At 34.0% G+C, this 18,226-nt stretch overlaps 3 protein-coding genes across 7 annotated transcripts; 1 reads left to right on the forward strand and 2 right to left on the reverse strand.

Annotated features, from left to right (window-relative positions):
• Positions 1-427: 427 nt before the first annotated feature.
• On the reverse strand, positions 428-4,639 carry LOC107777253 (uncharacterized). 4 transcript variants are annotated; one of them, XM_016597248.2, is made up of 4 exons: positions 4,347-4,639; positions 4,182-4,245; positions 1,324-2,648; positions 428-1,235 (listed from the first exon to the last, which is right to left on the reverse strand). In XM_016597248.2, exons 3-4 carry the CDS (start codon positions 2,603-2,605, stop codon positions 607-609), a joined length of 1,911 nt encoding a protein of 636 aa, XP_016452734.2. In that variant the 5' UTR covers positions 2,606-2,648; positions 4,182-4,245; positions 4,347-4,639; the 3' UTR covers positions 428-606. The 4 variants fall into 4 exon arrangements, with proteins under 4 accessions (XP_016452734.2, XP_016452732.2, XP_016452733.2 ...); XM_016597246.2 differs by having other exon boundaries at positions 428-1,241; XM_016597247.2 differs by having other exon boundaries at positions 428-1,241; positions 4,182-4,220; positions 4,347-4,530.
• Positions 4,640-9,085: 4,446 nt separating this feature from the next.
• LOC107777254 (glutathione S-transferase DHAR2-like) lies at positions 9,086-13,231 on the forward strand. Its single transcript, XM_016597251.2, has 6 exons — positions 9,086-9,241; positions 10,102-10,192; positions 10,288-10,431; positions 11,794-11,911; positions 12,011-12,151; positions 12,986-13,231. Exons 1-6 carry the CDS (start codon positions 9,184-9,186, stop codon positions 13,070-13,072), a joined length of 639 nt encoding a protein of 212 aa, XP_016452737.1. The 5' UTR covers positions 9,086-9,183; the 3' UTR covers positions 13,073-13,231.
• Positions 13,232-15,772: 2,541 nt separating this feature from the next.
• LOC107777261 (uncharacterized) lies at positions 15,773-17,362 on the reverse strand. Of its 2 annotated transcripts, none has more exons than XM_016597257.2 (3): positions 17,207-17,362; positions 16,906-17,011; positions 15,773-16,147 (listed from the first exon to the last, which is right to left on the reverse strand). In XM_016597257.2, the coding sequence occupies exons 1-3, from the start codon at positions 17,237-17,239 to the stop codon at positions 16,002-16,004; spliced, it is 285 nt and encodes a 94-aa protein (XP_016452743.1). In that variant the 5' UTR covers positions 17,240-17,362; the 3' UTR covers positions 15,773-16,001. The 2 variants fall into 2 exon arrangements, with proteins under 2 accessions (XP_016452743.1, XP_016452742.1); XM_016597256.2 differs by having other exon boundaries at positions 16,897-17,011.
• Between the last annotated feature and the right edge of the window lie 864 nt (positions 17,363-18,226).

The raw sequence follows: 18,226 nt of genomic DNA on the forward strand, positions 1-18,226 counted from the left end.
ACACAGTCCAAAAAGGTGTATCCAACATGGAGTTTCATTTGGCCATCACATATTATGAAATACTAATTATGTATAAAAAGAAATATCTAATGAAAGGAAAGAACTTCCAAAATCTTATCCCTGGAAACTTTTTACACCAATACAGCAGCAACAGGAAAAGCAGTCACAAGGCAAAGTAGCTTGTAGCATTCCTTCTGGATGTTACATGTCTAAAAATATTACTCCTAGTATTTAACAAATTATGCACTAAAGTAAATCCAAAGCAAGAAATAATGGAATAACTTCTGCTCAGTGATAATTTCTTTTAAATTTTCTGGCTCTCTGCCTTCAGAAATATACCAATGGAATTCATATTTTGTTGTTTACACCAAATCTCTCTACATGCATCTTCATGCATCAGCATGGGATTTCTACAGAAAAACAAGAATTGCACAAAGTGTTTGATGAATATAAGAATAAATAGTGCCACATCTTTCAGATTCTCTACACAACATCCTATACTTTCAGATCAAAACTGCTGTTGGAAAAAACTAAATCTATTCCCAGTAACTTGAGGAGGGAAATAGTAGGAAACTTCAGCGGCCAAAAATCCCATTTTATATGCTTTCAATGCGAAGCTAATTCTGCAGCTAACTCATCAAACAAATATTTCTCTATTTCTCTACAAATGCTACTAAGTTCCTCCTCAACCTGCAACCATTTGGTTTCGTTTCCAATTGCCTTTCCGGACAAGTCCTTGTGCACTTCATTTTCCTGACTAACCAGCATCCTCCACAACTCTTCTTCAACATCAATTCTCCTCAATGCAGAACAACACCTTCTCTTCAAAGATTTTCCCCTTATGTAGATATCCAGAAACGAATGCAAAATCTCACTCAGCCCTGAATTTATGCGGTCAAACAAAAGCTTCCTCTCCGATTTTAGCCAAGATGTTTGCTTCCCGTACTTCTTCTCTAATAAGTCAAACAGTGAGGGATTCACAGGGCAATCCAAAGAATGCCACGTCTCAAAGCACATTCCTAGGTTCATGCCATGCAAACTGGCCTCATCTAAAACATCAACCAGGTAGGAGAAGTCCCTGCTTTCTGCAAATTTGAAGTCCGTTAATACATTTTCACTATCTTGAAGGAGATCAAGAGACCCTCTCTCGGAGTGTTCATCATTTGAGACGCCCATTTCAGATCCTTCTGAATATGTTTCCTCGGAGTTGGTCTCAAGAAACTGAAGTTGCACTGCTACACCTTACAAGTTTAGAAGAGTGAAAATGAGATTGGATGAAACGCTATTGAAAACAATAGTTTACAAAGGTTTATGTCTACTTACTACATAAGCCATGGAATTCAGAAGTGCAGAGCTTCTCTTCCTGGAAAGGTGGCTCCAGAACTGAATTTGGACTACCCTGATCGGTTTCCTTCAAGTTTAAGTCTCTATATTCCGCACTATCTTTCTGCTTTCTGTTCATATACTTGCTGCTGATATCCAAAGGATTGCACAGGCCCGAGGTTCCAGTGTGCACACTGAATGAACTGTCAAAACTATGCTTGTCCCGTTCAGAGTTCAAAAATTGAGGATTTGTTTCTAGGTAATCCATAGCAAGCATTTCTCCATGACTCCTGTTTCTATGAGCTATTTCAACTTCCTGAAAATCATTCTTCAGTTTCCATCTTCCAATGATTTGCTTCTTCTCTTCTTTGGCAAAAGATGACCTTTTTGTAAAGGAATACAGAGTATCATCTTCTCTTCTCGTACTAAATAAATTTGAAGAAGGTGATTTCAGATCCTCGGCCTTCAGAAAAGTGTCGTTGATGTTTTCTGCTCTTGATGTGAGTTTTAAACTGTGATTAAGTTCGTGTTGTACAAGGTTCCTTGTCTGTACTATTTTCCGTGGAACTCTAACCCCATGTTTTAGAGGTTCCAAGCTATAAACACCATTTTCTCTTCCTGGTTTATCATTATCTACTTCCCCATTTTCATGTTTTCTGAATTGGTTGTACTTCAAATCAACAGGATCGGATTCCACACCAGGCCTAAGAGAAAATGACTGGTTTTTGGTGTTACGAGACTTTCTAGAGCTAGGTTTGAGCGCAATAATTCTTCCAGACGGATGAAGCATGTTTCTGTTTGGATCAAACTCTGAGTTTATTTTCTTCAAGTGATGAATAGCACATTCTCCAACATCATCTTTTGTTGTACCAATCCCAAGTCTCTGAAGAGATCTCGAAGTATTTTCAGATAGTAAACATTCTGAGCTACCTTTGGAGTGCTTAAAGTAAGAATGCTTCTCCTTCATTGATGTAAAACTTGAATCACTATATTTCTGCCTCTTCAACTTGGCTGCATTTTGGCTTGCTTTTACACGGCTATAAATATCTGGCATCTCAACTCCGAATACATGTTTAACTACTTGATGCTTCTGAGTATTTATTCCGCAGGAGAGGCCAACAGAGAATGAGCTCTTTTCTCGCAAACCTATGGTAGCCGTTTTCCGGAGATAGTTCTCAGAGAGTACTCTCCTTTTCTTAGAAGGGAGAGGCTGCTGAGGTGGAAGCTCGTCAATGCCCATCAGCCTTGCTATAACACTTGGTGTATGATGCTTCTGTTCCATCTGTTTCAACAACTCTGTAGCTAGTCTGGTCGTTAACCAGGCACTGCGCAGATATGACGAGAATTGTGTTAGTTTTCCAGATTAACAATTCTGTCTGCAAGAGCAAAATAGATGCAAATCATGATTTTTTGAGAAAATAAGAGAAGGGAAGAGATATATTGAAGACTTGTTGATAATAGAATACAAAACTAGGTAAGAGATACAATCCATATCCTATATTCTATGTTGTTCGGACACTCCAAAAATGTTGCCGCACCAGTGTCAGATACTTCAACAATGCACTACTTTTGGAGGATCCGACACGCACCTGACGGTATTTTTGAAGAGTCCGAGCAACATGGCTGATAATTTAACTAAAGAAGGACTAATTTGATACTAAAATTTAACACTAACTCTAACATTCTAAAGGACTTACTAAATACTAAAATTGTACACCAACTCTAAAGGCATTGTAGTAACACACTAACACCACTGTCCTTGTAGTTAATCTAGCATGACTTACATTTAACTGCACAAGCAGGCAATATCCATTGATAGCATTTAAAACTTAAACAAGAAAGGCGGAAAATTGCAAATTATTATGCACAACATGTTAAACAGAACCACTAGGTTGTACTATTAGAGAAAAAAGGAAACAATAACAAAAGCTTCAAACTTTAAGTACATAAAACTGATTCTATACCCATGCGTATTCACCTAAAAGACAAAGCAGACAGTTAAATTCACTTAAGTAAGATAGCTCCCAAGAAAAGAAAAAGGGGACCTTAATTAAATCTAAATCACACAGATGAGAAAGGTTTACATGTGGATTTTGATTTACAGAAAATGAGAAAATGATTTGAAGATGTGGAAATACATGTTCGTGTTCTGCTTTAGCCAAAGAAATGAACATAGGATACCTTCATATATCAGCATTCACAAGTGTAAATGAAGTAGAAACAGAGAGTCAAATATGTGCAACCAAAGCTAAAAAGCAGCAGGCCATGGTTATTAACATCATCATTATCAATAAATGATAAATCCCAACACTGACAAAGTCCAACCCAAAGCCATCATAAAAGACAACAAATTACCATCATTAACCACAACACAGAAGTCAACTCAAAACCCAACATAATCATTCCCATCATCACTCTCAATTAAATAGGCGCAAACTAGTTGCGGTCGGTTATATAAATTTTCTATATACACAGAAGATTCAAATACCCCTCAATCTCTCTATATATGTTCCATGAATTTGTCCTAATTAGACTATCTTTTATGCACTATGCAACTATCCTCCTTTATGCAAACTTAAAGTCTGAATTATTCAACCAAAATTGCTTTGTATATAGGGTACCACTACTAATATATTAGTATTATTTTTTTAAAATATGGCCGGTTACCCCTTCCAGTCTCTATGTTTTACAAAGCTCACATAAGTGGAATCTCATAAATCCTATGACTAGCAACAAAGCAAGCTACTTATTCATTTCACATAATTACTCACAACATAAAACACAGTGAAAACCCCAAAAAATCCATGAATCAAGAAAAAACCATGAATTTAGAAAACACCAGAAGCTAAAGATGATACCTGTATTGAAGATGATCTTCAACTCCTTGTAATTAATGTCTACACGCAACAAAATTGATATAATCTATATAGCAGCAAAATGAATGACGTCATCAAGTAATTTAATAATTTGTAATGATAAGTGAAAATGATTATAAATTGAAATTCAAGCAAGAACAAGCATACCTCCAATAAAACTGGAAAAAATAAGAGGATCAAATTTCAATAAAGTTGCATGTAAAAAATGAGCTTATGGGGATTTGTGTGTGAATATATTAATTAAAAATGGCTGAAAATTTGGGAGTATAATGGAGTGATTGAAGAAGAACAGCTGGAAATTAGGAAGATAACTGATATATTACTTTAATAGGGATATAATAATAAAATGCTTTTGGTTAGGGTTTTAATTGCCAAAATTGGGTGTTACGCGCCGCCGCCATTATTGCTGGTCAACAGAAAGTTTGTGCCAAATTTTGGTCGGTCAAATGTCAATCAATCATTGGATATTTACATTTCCATCTTTTGTTTTTACTAGAGTATGTTGAGGCGTACTGACAGCATAGAATAGGAAATTTGTACTCAAAATAAATAAATAAATAAATAGATAGATTGTACTCTATAGATTTTTATATAAAAAATTTGTTGCTTGATTGGTGAATTTTTTTTTTTTTGAAAAATATATTAGTATTTATTAAAGATTAATGATAAATTTTAGTAAAATGGAGATTGTGTTACTGAAATTTTATTACTCTCTCGATTTCATTTTATGTGATGCATTGGGTACGAAATTTACGAAAGATATAATTACTTCTTAAATTTATGGTATAAAGCAAATTATAGATGTATGAGCGTAAGTTTAAATTATTTTTAAATATGAAAAAGTATCAATATTTTGGACAAATTAAAAAGAAAAAATTGTTACATAAAATGGGGGAGAGAGTATTATATAGTGAAGATAACATGCAAGTATTTGTTGAAAATGGTATATATAAAACTAAAAGTTAGGATAATTGTAAAAATAAAATAATTTTTTTCCAAAGTGACGGATATTATCTGCCTTTTTAAAAATAGAAGATATCATCTGCCTTTTTTGATGAAAAATAATTTTTGTTAACCAAATATCAAAACTTTATTTCTTCATGTAAATTGTTTTCTAGAAAATAACTATGCCAAGAATTTACGATTTTTGGGCCAGTGGGAACAAAGGACGCTGCAATCATAATTCTTTGACAGCTTCTGCTGTCTTCATATGGAAATATAATTTTTTGAATATATATTTATTAGAGTATATAATTGAGTCGAAGTTATGAATGCATTCCAACTGCTGTCTTATATAGTACTAACATTAATGACATTTGGTGAGTAAAGTAAGAACCAAATATTCACGAATACAAAATCTTAATATATATGTGAAATATAATGAATAATCTATACGTATGTTTGGATTATTAATGATAAATTTTTGGAGAACATTTTGTGGGCGGTTGGACATAAGAATGCTGAAATTCCCAAAAAGTGGAAAAAAAAATGGTATTTGAAAATTAGAGTTGTGTTTGGACATGAATATAATTTTGGATTGTTTTTGAAGTTTTGTGAGTGATTTGAGTGAAAATTTTGAAAACCAGCTTTTTGGAATTTTTCAAATTTCGAAAAATTCCAAAATTCATCTTCAAGAAAAAACTGAAAATTTTATAGCCAAACACTGATTTCAAATTTCTCCAAAAAAGTAAGAAATTCTTATGTCCAAACGGACTCCTGTGTTAATTTCTGTGTAAAACTGTGTTTGGATTGTATTGATTTCCGAAAAAAAATTCGTCTGACTTTTCGGAAAAAGAACATCTCTCCTTTTTAATTTTTACGTAGATGCCATTTTATTATTCCCACCATGAAAAAAAAGAGTATATAACAGAATATGGATGGATTTTCATAGGGGAAAAAGAAAAAGATAGAATAATCATTTTCAAACCTTTTTCTTTTTCTTTATCATAAAAAATGACACTTAAAATGCAGGTAGTCAATGTGATTCTCATGACAGTGACATTTTTATGTACATTATGTCAGAATCTTACTTTATATTGTACCAATAACATCAATTTCATAATAAAGTTATACCAATGTCCACGATCAACTTAATTTATTATGAAATAAATCTCAGCCAAGAAATGTGAATTGATATATTTTTCATTCTTAAATCTCTATATGCCTAGAGAATGACTAGTCAAACAAAACCATTATATTTATGGCATTGCTGAAATCATAAGGAAAACGAGAGAAAGCTTTTATCGAAATTGGTTAACTCATATATTTAGGTTACCTACATTTTGGTGTTATAATGTACAAAAAGCTTCATTACATAAAAAGTTTAGTATTCCATTATGTTAGATAATTATAATACTCCTATGTAGTTATCTTGAATTGCGATATGAATCTAATCCTATCTAAATAGATGTTCTTAGTTACCAGACGAGGGGTTCTCTTTTAGTGTCAAGTCGTCTTCAACTCTTTTTTCTTTACTTCTTCCGCATCGAGGATGATAATTGGATAGAATATCCTTAAATAAAGAAAGGGACATATTAATTAAGTTTTTGGCTCGCAATAAAGTTAGGGTCTTAATACAGCAACTAATAATCATATTTATCCACCTCTCCAGATACAATATCTTGAGTACCTATATATAGATGGTGATCACATCGTTCTATTTGCACTCAGAAGATAAAAAAAGGTGAACTCATAAGTATCACAGTTTTTACTAAGGGAAAGTAACAATTAAGATTCTTGCGATTTTGTATATATATTCTAATTTTATTTCTCTTTATCTAGATTAACATATTTGATACCTTTAATTAAACTAATTGGTATCACTACTTTAAAATATGGCGATGGAAATGAACAAAGAGGGAGAGAATTTCACACTTTGTATTTCTAGAAAAGCATTGGTCAACAAGATGAGGATTCCTTTGACAAAATGGAGCATGAAGCAAGTTGACCATTTTCAACTCCATTTCACAAAACAAAATTTTACAAGTTTAGATTCCCCTTTTCATGATTCTTCCCTAAGTTTAATACAGAAAAATTTAGTTGACTATTTTATGAATCTGCTTTGCAAAATCATTAGGGTATCATCAATAATACCAACTAATTTTATATCCGAGGCAAATATAGTAGACGAATCATAATCTAAAACCATACTATCTCAGTAAAAGAAAAAACTATATGTATGGTTTTAGCCTCTAAATTTTTATTTTTACTAAAATGTCCAATAGGATATATACCTCAAGCTCCGCGAAGGTTTCCGTCTATTATGACAATTTTCTTTCTTTTTATGAGAATAGCTGCCCTGCTGCTTCGACCTTTCTACTTTCACAAGGTATGAGTAAGGTCTGCGTACATTATCTTCTCCGGACCCTATCTGTAAGATTACACTGGGTTTATTGTTGTTGTTGTTGTTACCTACCCTACTTCCTCTGCTCTCGCTTGGGCCCGGGAATCCTTTAAGGTCTTTATTTACCTTTTTTCATCCCCTCCTCCCTCAAAACTATAAATTAACAAACACTATTAGAAGAAGAGCAGCGGTATGCTGGCCAAAGGAATGCATCTCAATAGACATTATTAAGCTTTTCGTATATTTCACAAAGATGTAGAAGAGATTGCAAATATTGTACGATGATACACAAGTATCTTTTCTGTTTCAATATTTGAGCAGACATTTGAATGTTGGTGGCTCGTGATAACTGAATGTACAAAATACAATAAAAGTTCCTCTGCCATTTTCCACGATTCTTTATCAGCCCTCCCATGCAAATATGATTTTTGAAAAACCGTACCTTTTATTAAAATTAATTTTTAAGTAATATTTGGCAGTGAGAAAGAACATATGGTAGTAGTTGTTATGATAGGAATGATGAAAAATTAAAGAAAACTTCCACTATGAACGGAGAAGTCACAAACTTTCGTTGGAAGAAGATAAAAAGGCATTTCGTAATGAAAAAACAAAAATATTAATGTAAAATAGTTTTAGGGACTAAAATCACATATTTAGTTTAATCAAAGGTTATATGTGTTAAGTTTATTAATACAAGGATCAAAACTGGAATAACACAATATTTGAGGACCAGAACAGCATTTATGTACACTATCTTTCAGATTGGTACAACTAACCTAATTACATATTCAGCCAAAAAATACTCATTAAAAAAAGAACACCAAAAGATATCTAAAAATGACTCTCTTTGCAAAAAATACAACTATCTTTCAGATTGGTACAAGTAATAATATTGTATAATTATTATTTTTTTGAAATTAGCTTTTATATTTTGAAATTTTAAATCTTTTTACATCATCAATTTAAGAGATCTTATACTACTTCTATTCCATTTTATGTGTTTTAGTTTGATCAAACACGGTGTTTAAAAAAAGTGAGGAAGAATTTTAAATCTTGTTAAGTGCACCAAAATGCAGTTGAATGTGGCATCAAATATGCTTGGAGTTACTAAGCTTGCATTTGAATATCGATTTGGTTGAAAATTGAAAACAATAAATTTTTGAAGATGAGAAGAAAAATAATTTTTGAAAATTAAAATTGTGTTTGGACATGCATTTTAGAAGACATTAAAAACTTCAAAAACTACGTTTTTGGGATTTGAAGATTTTATTTTTAAAATATGCCAACAAATAATTAAAATATATAAATAAATATTTAAAAATGAAATTTGAAAAAAAAATATTAAATTTATGATCAAACGGAAGCTAAATATAAAAAAATACTCTTTTTAAATAAATTAAAAAGGATAGCTTCTGTGTGTAAGACACATAAATTGAAAAAGAATTTTTTTTAAAAGGAAACCATTTTTGTCCACATTTGTGAATACAAATTTGCAACGTAGCCCCTGCTTAGGACATGTGGAAAATGCTTTAAATACACGCTATTCTACACTTCACACACCGTTCCAAAAGAAAAACACACTATATTCACAAATAGTAGAATTCTCTAGTCCTTACTACACTACAAAAAAGCTGTAGATCAATGGCTGTTGAAATCTGTGTCAAGGCTGCTGTGGGTGCCCCTAATGTCCTCGGAGACTGTAATTTCTTCCTCTCTAAAAATTTATACCGTTGTTTTAGTTTTTTTTTTTTTTGTTGTGTGTGTGTTTTTATTTGTGTAAATTTTTATGAGTTTGGTTTTATTTTTTCTGAATTTCTGACGGTTTTGTGATACTAAGGTCCATTTAGCCAAATAGTACTTCTGAGTCTGTAATCTGTTGGTCTTTAAAAGATTTATACCCTTGTTTTAGTGTGTGTTTTCTTTTTTTGTCTGCAAATTTTCATGGCTTTTGTCTGAGTGTTTCTGAAATGTGTGATGCTTTCTTGATTCTAAGCTCCATTTAGCGAAAGGGTACCTCTGAGACTGTAATATCTTGCTATTTAAGATTTTAACCCTTCTTTTAGAGAGAGTGTGTGTGTGTGTGACGTTTTATTTTTTGGTCAAATATTTATGGCTTTGGTTTTAATTATTCTGATTTATGATGGTCTTGTGATACTAAGGTCCACTTAGCCAAAGAGTACTTCTGGACTGCAATTATCTCTTGCTCTTTAAGATTTATACCATTGTTTTAATGTGTGTGTGTGTCTGATGGGTAAAATTTCAGTTTTTTTGGTTTGAGTTTTTTTTTACTAAGCTCCATATAGCCAAAGGGTACTTCTGAGACTGTAATTTCTTGCTCTTTAAGATTTTTATCCTTGTTGTTGTGCGTGCGTGTGTGTAAATTATGATGGATTTGGTTTCAATTTCTCTGAATCTGTGATGTTATTATGATCCATGGTTCATTTTGCCAAAGGGTTGTTCTGACATTGCAGGAAGTGTGTGTGGTTTTTCTTTTGGGTCAAATTTTCATGGCTTTGGTGTTTATATTTTCTGAAATTTTGATGGTTTTGTGATACTTAGGTCCATTTAGCCAAAGGGCACTTCTGACATTGGAGGAAAAGAAAGTGCCTTACAAGATGCACTTGATCAATGTTAGTGACAAGCCCAAATGGTAATAATTGGAAGCAAAATTACTCTTTTGATTCCCAAGATTACATTTTTTTTAACTCTGATAGTGAAGATTTTGCGTTGGGGTTGTGGTTTCAGGTTCTTGGAAGTGAACCCAGAAGGGAAAGTCCCAGTGATCAAGTTTGATGAAAAATGGATCCCTGATTCTGATGTTATTGTTGCGCTCCTTGAAGAGAAATACCCAAATCCCTCTCTCTCTACTCCATCCGAATTTGCTTCTGTGTATGTTTTCTTACTATTTTTTCCCCATATGTTTAAATTAGTTTCTACGCTGACCACATTGCATATTTTATTGCTGCATCTCTGCATTTACTTGCTATAGATAAATTGAAACTTCATGTTATATGTATCACAAGTTATACAAAAAGAAGAAGTTAATTTTGTAACATTATCTATTTGTCCCTTACTCCCTATTGATAGTAAAAGTGGAAGCATTTTACAGAGTTGCTGTTTTCCAGTTACATTAACATGGCATTTTACCTTAAAAGTTCTGCGAAAAAGTTTCTTGTTTTAACTTCCCCAAGTTTAATTCTTTTTCTTTGGGATGAAGTAAATTGTTAATCCGCCTTAGGTTTGGGCACATTTTGCGAGGTACATTTATGCTTCTGTACATGATATGAATAGGATCTCCTCCTTCCTTGCACCATCAAAACAACTACAGCTCGGTTCAAAATAGTTGGTTCGGGTTTATGAATCCTCAATATACATTTGCTCCATTTGGGCATATTTCGTTCAAACACTCGGTAATATTTATCCCTTTGGTCAAACTAGTTCAAACTACCTAGCCTCATCTCCCTAATGCTAACGTTTCAGATTAATCCGGTACCTTTATTTGCTTTTTACCCCCTAAAATTCTTTGGACTATCTGTTCCCTGTAAATTTTGTTGATATTTAAAAAAAGGCTTTGCTTTCTGAAACTTTTTACTCCTTAAGTTACTAGGGCAAGACTTAGTCTACACTCTTTGTTGTGTCCCCCCTCCCCCCCCCCCCCAAACCCCCATCCCCCACCCTGGTCGGGTTAAAATTTAAATGAGCTCTATTATAGTTCTCTTCACTTTTATGCCTTGAGTTTCTTTAGATCATGCAAAAACTCTTGCTTCCTGTGTTCCAAATTGAATTTACATATTTTGTCTTTGTCTATCTCAAATGTCTTAGAGAGCATTTGGTTTAAAATTTTGAAGAAGAGTTTCTGAAAAACAATTGTTTTTCCTTTCTTGTCGTTTTGGTTGATAAGCAGTTCTTACTACACTCTAAAAGAAGTTTTGCAAAAGCTCTTTCAAAATTTTGAACCAAGCACCACCTTTTACATTTTAATTACTACATACAAGATTATCTTACTTGTTTGCAGAAACAAAAAAGTTACCACAGTGCTTCATATTTTTCACATATAGATTCTCATACTAATATGCCAAGTCAAAATGAAGATTCAATAAGGAGCAAAGGAGTAATTAGTTTGTTCGTCTACCGAGTGGTTCCTTTTACATGATTGTCTCTATACTGTGTTTGTCCGTCTGTTGCTGTTTCCTTTTTATTCCCTTGATGTCAATGGGTGGAATATCATCTGTAACTTACCTGAGATTACAGGGGCTCGAAAATATTTCCTACCTTTGTCTCATTTCTGAAGAGCAAGGATGCTAGTGATGGTACTGAGCAGGCTCTGCTCGACGAATTAAAGGCTTTGGAAGAGCATCTCAAGGCTCATGTATGCTTTTTTCACTGAGCTGCCTGATATTTTTTATTTTAGTATGTTTCTCTTATTTTTACAGTGATGTGAACTTCAGTTGGTGGGGAATTTCTTCAGGGACCATATGTCAATGGGGCGAATATTTGTTCAGTCGATCTAAGTTTGGCTCCAAAACTGTACCATCTCGAGGTGGCTCTTGGACACTTCAAGAAGTGGAGTGTGCCTGAAAGCTTGAGTCATGTGCGTAATTACATGAAGGTATGCACTCTCTCTTCTCGGTGCGTCTCTGTGCGTAATTTACTTTCAACAACATGAATTCCTAATTTTAAGTGAGCACTAATTCCATTTGATGATTTCTTTACTACAACAACAACAAAAAAACCCAGTGTAATGTATGAGGGAATAATTTAAAGGGAATGTATGGAAGCAGTGATATGATCAGAATCATCTGTTTCAGTTGCACAAAGAAGACATATTTGGGACAGCTTATACTGGCTGTCAACCATTTAACAGTCTTCTTTCTCCTCCAGGAACTCTATATTTTCATTAGGGTTTCCATGCTTATAGTTCGTTTTATTTCTCATCTGTGTTCTAACATGTTGGCAGTCTTTTATATTTTTCTTTAAAACAATTAATATAATGTATAAATCACATTAACTTTTTAATTTTCCTGCCTAATTAAAACTTTTCACATAAAATGGGACAGCGGTAAGTATACAATTTTGTGTATGGTATAAAACCTTTCACATGTTAGATGCTGATTTTATGATTCCCTATTCTTTTGCTTCACGCTGTCTATGTTTACGAAGGGGAGCTTTGGCATAATTGTTAAAGTTGTTGCCATGTGACCAAGAGGTCACGGGTTCAAGTCGTGGAAACAACCTCTTGCAGAAATGCAGGGTAAGGCTGCGTGCAATAGACCCTTGTGATCCGGCCCTTTCCCGGACCCCATGTATGGCAGGAGTTTAGTGTATCGGGCTGCCTTTTTACTCTGTCCATGCTTAGCTTGTGCTAGGATGTTATTTCTTCCAATTTTTCGTAACAAAAGCAAAGTGGTGCAAGAGTTGACACCTTTTTGTTCTCCTTCTGCAGTTGCTCTTCGAGCGAGAGTCTTTCCAGAAAACCAAGGCTGCAAAAGAGTACATCATTGCAGGATGGGCTCCAAAGGTCAATCCATGAACCGACTCAAAATTATGATCCCGTTTTTTCGCGGGTAGGTAGCAGTTGAGGATGCAGCATAATGAAATATGAATGTATCTCGTAAGATCTAAAAGTTGTTACTGTTGGATCATGCTTGTACTGCTCTTTATGTTCTAATAAATAAGTCATGTTCTAAAACTCGTTTTAGCTAATGAAATATGCTGGTTAGAGTTTTGCTATACAGAATTGCTAGATAGAGATAGCCAAGTTTTCAGTGAAATATGTCTTGATTAAAAATAGATATAGTCAAGTCAGCTGAAGGAATGTTACATTAGCACTCTTTTTTCCCAGTAAACTAGAAATTGCTAGAGCTTTGCACTCGTCATTTGGTATATATAAAGAGAGAATATGCTCACTTGAAGAAAATAATAAAGGTTTCGTATTATGTATGCTTACTGTAGAGGGAAGGAGTTCCGATTTAGAGGAGCTTCCTCACCTGTTCAATTGCTTAAATAGTTGAATGTTTGCTGTCGGGAACTTATTATCTTGTTGTTGTTACTGCTTCTTTTTTTTCATCTTTTCTTGAGTCGAGAGTCTGTCGGAAACAACCTCTCTTCTTTCTCAAGGTAGGGGTCCTCTTTCCTTGAGCCGAGAGTCTATCGGAAACAACCTCTAGGGGTAAGGGCTGCATACTTACTACCCTTTTCAGATCCCACATGTAGGATTGCAATGGATTTGTTGTTGTTGTTCGTTGTTGGGAACTTGAAGACCTAGGCTTGGATTGTTCTTGATCGCAAGTTGTCATTAATTGTTGTCGTTTTATTTATTTATTTTTGATAGTGATGGTGTTCAGGCTTCCTGGACAAATCAACTATTCTGTTGGGTACATTATTTGTTGTCTCTACTGGGATTTGAACACGACTTTTCAAGGTTTCACCTACTTTATTCACCATTAGACCATACCCATTCACGCGCTCAATGTTATCGTTTTGTTAGTTCCTTTTTCTGAACTCGAGCCCCAGGCAATGGCCCTCGCTCCTCATTCTCACTGATGCTATCCCTCTCCACCATTGTTTACCTCCTTGTTGCTCGTCCTCTCTTTATTTGGACCACAAGGGATAACTTTGTGAAATCTTTTCATTTGTTGGGTCGAGTCGAGATATTCTTTTGAAGTGTGGAGAAACAACTTACAAGCTTGGATTTTCTTTTTGTTTGGACAGAATATATAAAATTTGAATAAGGTTATTAACAATCAAATGGCAATATTGTCCTTGAAGTGAAGAGGGAATATACCAAAATGGCTTAATTTTCATGTTTGCTTTGGAAATCAGAGAAGGAGCTAAGTGTTGCTTTGGGAGGATTTCAAATTATTTACTGTCAATGAAACCTGTAACTCACCCTAATAGACTCAGATCCTCTGGCTTGAAATCAAATTTATTACATTTTCTTAGTTTGAATCCTGTCATTTTGAAAGATGGTTAACTGGAAAGAGCCCTAAAAGTCATCGCGTCTGCTATAAGCGACAACTATGCCTCAGTCCTGAGTTAGTCAGTCCCGAGCTAGTCGGGTTCGTTGGTATGATTCCTCACTAACTAAATTTCTTTTTTACACTCCGCGTGTGTGAGCTGGTTCATATTGCCGGTCTCAAGCTCGGATTATAGAGGAGAGTTGCGGGAAGTGAACAACCGTAAGACTTAATCAATTTATGATAAATCTTTATAATACAGAATCCCGATTATTCTGAATTCATATTCCAAAGGTGCATGACTGCGACATGAAAATGAATAAGTAGTCCCCACTATGTTACACTTTATTAATTGCTTAATAACAACAAAATCACAAGTCACATGAATCTTGTGCAGACTACAAGACAACTAGAAATCCAAATTCACTAGACAACACCTTACAGAGATGACAATTGAAGATTCCAAGGGGCCATGACACATCCTTAGCAGCTCCTATTTAACAAGCCTAGTCTCAATCACCCACCCTTCTTTTGAGATTTTGGCTCATCAATACCAACTTGCCTGAACAGTACTCTGTTATATCTACTCAACTTGGGATTTGGGAGCTGAATGAATACACATATAGTACAATAAACATTTCAATAATAGACCATAGTACCATAATAGACTCTTGATAGGAAGGTATGGAGGTCCAGGATTAGGGTAGTAGAGTAGGTAGTTTAGAGTGTTCATAACAATAGTATTGACACACACTCTCGCTTTCTGTTGGTAGTAGGTTTTTATGACTAATCATTGTTTTCTTCCATTGTTGATCACCTTACTATCTTGTTGTTTTTTTCCTGCTTTTATATGACTTTGGTACTATCCCTTCTTGTCTATATTTTCACTAATGTGGTGCATATACTTTCCTGAGCCGAGGGTCTATTGGAAATAGTCTTCTATGCTCACAACGTAGGGATAAGGTCTGCGTACACACTACCCTCCCCAGACCCCACAGTGTGGGATAATACTGCGTATGTTGTTGTAGTACTACTCAGGGGCGGCGCTAGCCTTATAGCTACGGGTTCGGCAGAATTCAGTAGCTTTGATTCTAACCCTGTATTTGTGTTAAAAGATTCATTGAATATAGATAAATAGTCTAATTAGAACTCAGCACGTAGAAAAGATTATGATCCAGAACTCATAAACTAAAAATTCTGGATCCGCCTCTCGTACTACTTCCATAGTTCTATTGACGCATCGTGGTAAACCATGATCTTAGAGCTAGCCAGCGTATTCAACAGGAGTGTAACCTTATTATATATATACATTTCAATTCTGCATATGTATAAACTGGTCGAGCAGAAAGCAACAGAACCAGTCATAGATCCCCATCTGGATACATTTCAATTTTTGGCATATGTATATACTGTTCGAGCAGAAAGCAACAGAACATTACTATCAACAATATATCACTTTAGCACGTTTATATGTTATTCCTTGTGTAACTCCTTCAAACGATCTTAGTCTGAATTTTTTGTATGATCATTGTCCAATATCATTTTCTGAATCATTGCACTTGTCTCTTCCTCTGTAATGAAATCTTTGTTATGTGATTGAGCATATGTCTCAAAGAACTCCCTATTCTCCTTCTCTAACTCATTCCACACTGCAAAATACAGGAAATTTCCTATTAGCAATATGATTTTGTTAGCTTTAACTAATCACTACCCTTGAAAAGCTCTTCATTCTTATATAGTCAAACCTCTCTATAACATTCTCGTTTGTTCTGATATTTTTTGGCTGCTAAAGTGAAGTTCTATCATAGAGCATATTATAGCATAACATAAAAGTTAGTTTCGAAAAAAAGTTGGCTTTTATAGTGAATGACTGTTATATAAGGATGTTGTTATAGAGAGGTCTTACTATTATAGTCATAGTAATTGTTAAAAGTAGTCTTAGCTTATGCTTTCCAAGTCTCGCATAGTGCAAATTTGTGCATGCATGTGTAGGGATAGGAACAACATAAGATCACATAACATCTACATAATGACGGAAAGGAAATTTAAACTATTAGGTCACTTGATTAAAAGATAATTACAAGTAACCGTTTATAATAAGTGAAACTAATAACTGGAGAAAGTAAAGCAGGTAACTTGCTACTAGAATATAATATGTTAAAATGCACTAATAATATAAATTTTTTTTTTGTATATAGTCAAACCTCTCTATAACAATATCTCTATATAATAGTCATTCATAATAAAAATCAAGTTTTTCTCGAAATCGATTTTTTTGTTGTTATTAATATATGACCTATATAAAAATACTTTACTGTAACAACCAAAAAATATCGGAACAAACAAGACACGTTATATAGAGGTTTGGATGTATAAGTTAAATCCGATGAGAAATTACAGCACAAACCAGTAGCAGTAATGACAGGTTTGATATTTGCATGCTTGGAAAGGGCCTCCATGCACTCCTCTTTGGTCATGTGGAATATTAAGCACTTCTCTATTAGGTGATGTACCTAAATGAAGGATAATCAGGTTAGTATATATGGTTGGAACCAAAAACAACAAAATATACCACAATAAATGAGATTTCAAAATTCCAAAAGCAAAATCAACAAAAGTAAATTTGAGACAGTTAAATCTGAAGTTGATCTTTCTCGCGTGAAAGCGATCAGAATTCGTAAACAAGAATTATGCAACTTTTTATTTACCATGTATATGTATGAAGCAGAGGAATCACCCATAATAGTTTAGTATCTGATGATCTTCAGCGAAGCAAAATCAAGAAAATATTAGTATATGAGATCAGATTGTACATGAATTGTGATGTTTGATAAGAGATCATGAGCTGAGGAGTGAAATGGAATAAAATTATATAGTGTACAAAAGGAGAAGTATAGTAGTTGTAGGGACAAGAATCCCACGTGAGAGATAAATTGTAATTGGTGGAGAGGGGATTAGAAGAGATTTGTGAAATGACTATTTCTTTGTCTTGTAATATTCTCATAGGCAGCAGCCTCCACGTGATGATTTTGTCCTGCCATTGAGAAATAACCTAATGTGGGCAAAAGTTTAAAAATCCAGTAACCATCCATAGAAAGTGGTTTTAGCAATTGAAAAAATAAGACATACAACCTGCTATAAAAAAAAAAAAAGCAATATGATATATAAAATATTTCGCGTTTTTGTAGGGTCTGAGGTAGGGTCGCATTCCAAGGGTGTATGATGTAGACAGTTTATCATAATGCAAGCATTAGTGGCTACTTGCGTAATAGACAACCTGTTATATTAGGTTAAAATTTAAACAATTCAGACTCTACTTTTGGTACTGCACTCGTCTCGACGCGACATGGGTGTGGGGGTGGGTGTGGATGTGGGATCCATAATATAGTCAACTAATTTTGAGTACTTTGACCACAATCAACAGAGAAATTCGGGATAGATACAATGATTTTTTAAATCGAAACAAAAGCTAGGGTAAAATTTAAAAAAAATGAAATACTTTGTATATAGAAATTTCTATGTCAGTCCTTTTCCTATTTATCTCCTTTTCGAATTCTCCTATTGATTAATATTTTCTTCTTCTCGGAATATCTTGGAAGTTTTTCGCATAATTTAGACATATTCTTATAAGTCTACTTTTTGATATTTGAATTATTTTTAGCCAAATTTCTATATTTGTATCCATACCTGGATCCGTACCCCTGAATCTTAAAATTTAGATCACGAAG

Source organism: Nicotiana tabacum, chromosome 11, assembly GCF_000715075.1.
Source record: "Nicotiana tabacum cultivar K326 chromosome 11, ASM71507v2, whole genome shotgun sequence".
Classification (NCBI taxonomy): Eukaryota; Viridiplantae; Streptophyta; class Magnoliopsida; order Solanales; family Solanaceae; genus Nicotiana; species Nicotiana tabacum.